This window comes from Asparagus officinalis, chromosome 7, assembly GCF_001876935.1.
Source record: "Asparagus officinalis chromosome 7, Aspof.V1, whole genome shotgun sequence".
Taxonomy (NCBI): Eukaryota; Viridiplantae; Streptophyta; class Magnoliopsida; order Asparagales; family Asparagaceae; genus Asparagus; species Asparagus officinalis.
In genome coordinates, this window is record NC_033800.1 from 9,875,321 (window position 1) to 9,881,834 (window position 6,514).

Sequence of the window (6,514 nt, forward strand, 5' to 3'; positions counted from 1 at the left end):
ATTGCTTGTATTTTCTTTTTCTGACAAATTTCTCAAATCACTACTTTTGTGAATGACTGTTTGTTCATGTTTAAACTCCAGGTTCTTTGCTGGGAGACAAGTGAAAATGGATTAAAAAGATTGAAGTCGAGACTCCTAGATATATATTATGAGAAGATTCTCAAAGTCAGATCTCTCACCAGATAGTATCAATTAATAAATATGTTAAATATCGATTTCATACTACTAAAAATTGTGGCTTCTTGATCATCCAGATTGATAAGCCAATGGATGGGCTGAAAGAATGGTTGGATGCACTGTATACAGCGGGCGTCCCTTGTGCTATCGTATCATGTCTTGACCGAAGAAACATGCTTCAAACTTTGGAAAGGATGGGGCTGAACAAATATTTCCAGGTATGATATCTTTGAATTAATTAATTTGTTTATTGAGCGTTTCTTGTGTATAAATGTATAATTATTATCTTTATGTAGGCTTTTGTCACTGAGGAGGATGGAATGGAGTCAATAGCTCATAGATTTCTATCAGCAGCTGTAAAGGTTTGAAGATGCTTCACTTTCTTTTCATCTAAAATTTCTAAAAATATTTTCACTTTTGAAAAAAAAATCTATCACCTTGATCCTTGGAATTTCAGTTGGATAGAAAGCCTTCCAAATGTGTAGTATTTGAAGATGATCCGAGAGGTGTTACTGCTGCTCACAATTGTACAATGATGGCGGTGGCTTTAATTGGCCCTCATCGTGCGTAAGTATTACTTACGCTCTGCGGATATTCATTTCCATACTGGGTTATTATATACAATGGATGATTGTTGCTTGTGTTAGTTGCTATATGTACCTCTTAGCCTCTACTAATGTCTTGTACAGCATTCTGACATGTTTAACACTGTAGATTTCATGTTGCAGAGTTTGCATAAGTTTTGAGTTGGCTATATATTTTAAAGTTTGCATCTAAGCCATAATTATTTTCTAATTCCTACCATGATTTCTTTCTTTAAGTTTTGACTTTGTACATAGATGTCTATGGAAGAAAAATTACTTGAATTGTATTCTATTAATTCCTATTAACTTTTACTCTTTTTGCCCCCAAGCCCTCTAGATTTCTCCTCATGCATTGTCCTTGCCTTGGTTTCTCTTTGCTATGCTAAATCTAGTATCTGTTGAATACTCTTGATTCTTAAGATGTTGTCTCTATACTTCGAGCTTTCCATTAATTTCGTAAATCCTGGTCCTGGCTTCTCACATGAACATCGTTATAACTCAATATATTGCAGGTATGAGCTGGTGCAAGCTGATCTTGCTGTTGGGAGTTTCAGCGAGCTCTCTATAATCAACCTTAAAAGGCTGTTTGCAAACAGAGGAACAAATTTCATGGATTTACAGAAACAGATAATCGAGAAATCACCTCCAAAACGAAAGCTCATGATCGACACAATCTTCTGAAATGTATACTTCTGCCCTAATTTTTAATTTCCTCTCACATTACAGTCCTGCTAGCAGTCGTTAGCGGGAGAAAGTTGTGTATATATGAAGTAGCTTCAGTTACTTTGAAATGGTAATGATCCTTCTGTACAGTTTGAGATCTGGGGTTAGTAGAGAGCTCATTTCAGCATCATATCATTTTCATGCATTTCTCTTTCTCGTGTGCCCCAATTCTTAGCCGACTTTTGGTAATTAAAAGTTAGCAATATAAGCTTGTTTTGACTGCCGGCTGCTTGCAAAATGTTGGCTCCTTCGTATAACTCATACTTTTTTATCGGAGTTATCGTGATCTGAGAATCTTAAGCTAGTCCCATCCCCGTGGACATTTTTTGAATGAATGCATATTCCTATGCTTATTGTTATATCTAGTTGCATTTTGCCAAATTGGCACATTTTGCCAATTGGCCAATTGGCACATTTTTGAATGAATACGTATTTCTATGTTTATTGTTATGTCTAGTTGCATTTTGCCAGTTGGCACGTTTTGTGCCATGGAGTCCTTGCCATTCACCAACCATGTGGAGCCTCACAAATGTGGATTAGGATCCTCTCCACTATCAAAATCTCCACTACCAAAAAAATAATGGAGAGGCAACTATTTTATCACAAACATTGATTATTTAGTTAATAACTGTAATTCTTTTCTAAGGGTTTGTTTGTTTCGCCAACCATAAAAATTTGAAATTGAAAACATCATGGAAATTATATTTCCTTGTATTTGTATAGATTTCCTCAAAGTAGTTGCTTTTTGTTTGTTTCACATAGAAAACATGGGTGTAGAAATATACCCTTTATATTTCCTCGATTTCTTTTGATTTGTTGAGGAGTTATAACTTGGAAAAGAAAACAACAAAAACCCAATTTTCATTATTATATTTGTTTAGTTGGAGATGAAACATGGTGGAAATGTAGAATATGCTCACCATAGTAAGTTCACCCCCAAAACAAAGACTTCTCCAAAATGAATGCCAATATATACATGTAACCGCAACTCAAGCTATGTACATAACTAGCTTGAGGCTAAATAAACTCACATTTCAAGCAACCAATGGCTATAAATTAGCTCAAAAACCAACAACAAGCTGAATAACTGATTGTATATGCTACAAACTGGCTATAATTTAGCCCAAAAACCAACACCAATATGAATAACACCTGCTCGTAAATAGAAACTAACAATAAACTGATTCTAACAGCCGTAAAATGGCTATATTTTTGCCCAAAACCCAACAGCAACTTGAAGACAAAAGCCTCACAACGGCTATATGTTAGCCCAAATTAACAAAAATCAATATCAACATGAAGATACAATCATAACAACGACTAAATTTGCCAACGGCTACATTTTAGCCCAAACTCCTACATGATATGACACATATCCCAATGGTAAAAAAAAAGTAGACCTAACGGCTAAATTTGCCGCAATGCCTATATATACAAGCACCCAATATGTGTATAATACTCATGATCTTTCATTCTCTCCTATAAATAAGTAATAAAATTCTTCTAAATTTTTTTGAGCAGACATAGCAAGATGAACGTATTCAAAGGGTCTCAATAAAATGAAGTTTGATGCTATTGTCAAATCCCGACACCACTTAAGATGTGCAAAAATGGTAAGAATAGGGGTAAATATTTTTGGGGTTGTGCAAAATAACCAAGTAGGCAATGCAACTTTTTTGTTTGGGGTCTAGATGATAGAGAAAAGAAGAGAGTCATGCAAAATTTTAAGACACTGAAGATGAAATATGAAGAAAGTTCCAATATCAAACCGCAAGATGAAATAAAAATGAAGAGAGCAAGTCAAAAGTTTAAAAATAATTCGTCAAAGTTTGAAAGTGTGAATGTAGAAGATAAGGAAGTTTCGAAAACCAAACAAATTGAAGCAAGAGTTGAAGCAAGAAAAACGTGAAGTTGATCGTTGGAAATCTGGTGCAATTTTTTATGTTCATTTTGTATGCTTCTTATATTATCAAACATTGTAAGTTGTAACTTGATGAAGAATATATGAATGGTTGAGTGAACATATGGAAATATATTTAATAGTGAATATATGTGCTCAGATTTGGTCACTGTCATCAAGGTATGCCCCACCAAAGTTAGATGTTGATAACATTGTAGGCTGCATTATTGCCACGCCTACACAATGAATCAACAACTCATGACTACATATATCAGATTATGACAATCATCATAGCAATACATAATATGTAGTTTTGAAAATTTGTGAAACACATGCTCTGGAAATAGTCAATAGAAAAATCATGAACTTCATAAGTTTCATAAAGGCACCACTACGCATTCTAACATAGTTTTAGTATTCAATTCTTTGTTCATTTTGATTTATCTTTTCTTTACTAGGACCCCTACGTATACTTCTACGTCTACTTTGCATTCTCCTCGAAGTAAATACTATCACCATCACGGAAAATGCAGCCCCCCAAGACCATTGTCATAACCGTTTCTTCATCAACACAGTCACCATCCATCTACAATACCCACAACTATGTTACACACAGTTATCAACTATATAAATCTTATGACCATTCACAATAACGAAAACGAGCAGATATAGAAACGATAATAGAGCTATACAATTATTTAAATTAACAACAAAATTTTAAAAGCAATACAACGTACAAACCTATATTATGAATTAGAAACATTGAACTCATATTCAAAGAACAAACGACCATTTAAAATTTGTTTTGATAGTATATTTTAAACATGAATTTCTTCGCTATGTCCAATGTACGAATATAATCAGCGAGCCTTGCTTATTGCCCAATTACTATTGTATTTATCTAGAAAATACAAGCTTACATAATTTTCAAGATGCAAACACACTTTGTTTAGAAACTCAAATGATGAAATATGATCGTGCTCATAGGTTCAATTTAAACTATTTAAGTTTCAATATAAGAAGCATATCACCAACCTCCAAAGTAATAATCCCTCAAATCAATATGGATTACTACAATTTCTAAGCAACAAGTATTATAGTTGTTGGGAATTCAACGTCTAAATCCCTAATGCAACAGAAACGTAGAATAGAAAAAGTACACCAAGATTTACGAGGTTCGGCAACTGCCTACGTCCTCGGGAGCCACACAGTCAATTTCTTATTAATCAAACAAGAAATTACAAATCAAGAGCAAATCCCAAAACTGAGATTTCTCAAAGATGAACACTGTAGCTACAGTGTTAATAATTAAAGGGAATAATCCCTTTCAATTATCACTTGAGATTAAATAATAACCCCACAATATAAAACCCCTCTTAGTTCTCTCTCTGCTGCGTTATTTTTGGTGCCGCCGCCAGAGAGAAATCAGAGGAGAGAAGCAACACAAAACCCTAGGGCGACGAGGGGTTTATATAAGCAAACATGACAGGCTGGCGACAGCCTGTCGCCAGCCACGCGAAGACGCGGACGTCGGAGCGCCAAAACGCGGACGTCAGAGCTTGGACGCGAGGGTCGGTGTCCCAAACGCGAGGGTCGGAGTCTGAAACGCGAGGGTCGAATTTCCCAAACGCGAGGGTCGCATTTCCCACAATTTGAGCTCGCCTGCTCGAGCTCCACCTGAAATTGCGCCTGCAGTTCACCGTCGACTTCGCCTGAGTCGACGTCTACGCTCGCCTGCATAGATCTCAAGCTCGTCGGAGCTTCGCCGGAGCTCCTCGCCGGAATTGAGGTTTGATCTACACCCCTTTCTAACAATCTCCCACTTGGAGATCAAAACGCCGTCAACGGGCTATCGCATCAAGCTCCTCTCCTGTGTGGCTCCGCCCTCATCATCTATGCATGAAGGCCAACTGAAGTTGCGCACAACTCCAGTTTCTGAACGGTCACCGTCTTTGTTAACATGTCTGCTGGATTCTTACTTCCTGGAATCTTTTCCAGATTCAACACGTCATCTTCCAACAGGGATCTGATGAAGTGATACCGAAGCCCAATATGCTTCGTTCTAGAATGAAATGCTGAATTCTTCGCCAAGTGTATCGCACTCTAGCTATCATTGTGCAAAACATTCTTCTCCTGTTTGAATCCCAGCTCTGTCAATAAGCCCTGAAGCCATATCATCTCTTTACTGGCTTCCGTTACTGCAACATACTCAGCTTCTGTAGTGGATAAGGTAACGATCTTCTGTACCTGTGACATCCAACTAACAGCTGTAGTGCCAACGGTGAATACATAGCCGGTGGTGCTTCTTCGGTGATCAACTTCGCCGCCAAAGTCTGCATCTACGTACCCTTGCACTTCTACCTCTCCCTTACCAAAGTGCAAACACTTCTGTGTGGTGCCTCGTAGATATCTCAGAATCCACTTGACCGCTTCCCAATGAGCTTTTCCTGGATTCGACATAAACCGGCTGACCACTCCCACTGCATGGCCAATATCTGGTCTCGTACAGACCATAGCGTACATCAAGCTTCCGATAGCTGAGGCGTAAGGTACCTGAGCCATACTCTCTTTCTCTTCTTCTGACTGAGGAGACTGATCCTTCGATAGACGAAAATGGCTGGCCAAGGGTGTGCTCACAGGCTTGGCGTTGCCCATGTTGAATCTTTGCAAAACACGGTTGATGTACTCCGTTTGAGACAACCGCAAGAACCTTTTCTTCTTGTCTCTCGTGATCTGCATTCCAATGATCTTCTTTGCTGGACCCAAGTCCTTCATGTCAAACTCTTTTGACAGCTGCTGCTTCAAACTCTTGATATCCTCCATATCTGCTCCTGCAACCAACATATCATCAACATACAGCAGTAGGATGATATAGCTGGACTGATATCTTTTGAAGTAGCAACAGTGGTCGGCGTTGCACTTCTGGAAACCTTCCTTATGCATAAAGCCGTCAAACTTTCTGTATCACTGTCTTGGGGCTTGTTTCAGGCCATACAAGCTCTTCTTGAGTCTGCACACCAGGTTCTTCTTCTTTTCTTCTGAGAAACCTTCTGGCTGGTGCATGTATATCTCCTCTTCTAGATCTCCGTGAAGAAACGTCATCTTCACGTCTAACTGCTCGAGATGAAGA

At 38.0% G+C, this 6,514-nt stretch overlaps 1 protein-coding gene across 2 annotated transcripts in view; it reads left to right on the top strand.

Annotated features, from left to right (window-relative positions):
• The window catches only part of LOC109848777, an 8,987-nt gene extending 7,358 nt beyond the window's left edge, over positions 1–1,629 (top strand). Inside the window, exons 7-11 of one of the 2 annotated variants that reach the window (XM_020418448.1) lie at positions 82–165; positions 255–395; positions 474–539; positions 635–744; positions 1,274–1,442. In XM_020418448.1, the coding sequence (XP_020274037.1) occupies positions 82–165; positions 255–395; positions 474–539; positions 635–744; positions 1,274–1,442 (570 nt within the window). Of the gene's footprint in view, positions 1–81; positions 166–254; positions 396–473; positions 540–634; positions 745–1,273 lie in introns of both variants that reach the window. The other variant, XM_020418447.1, reaches the window with a different exon arrangement.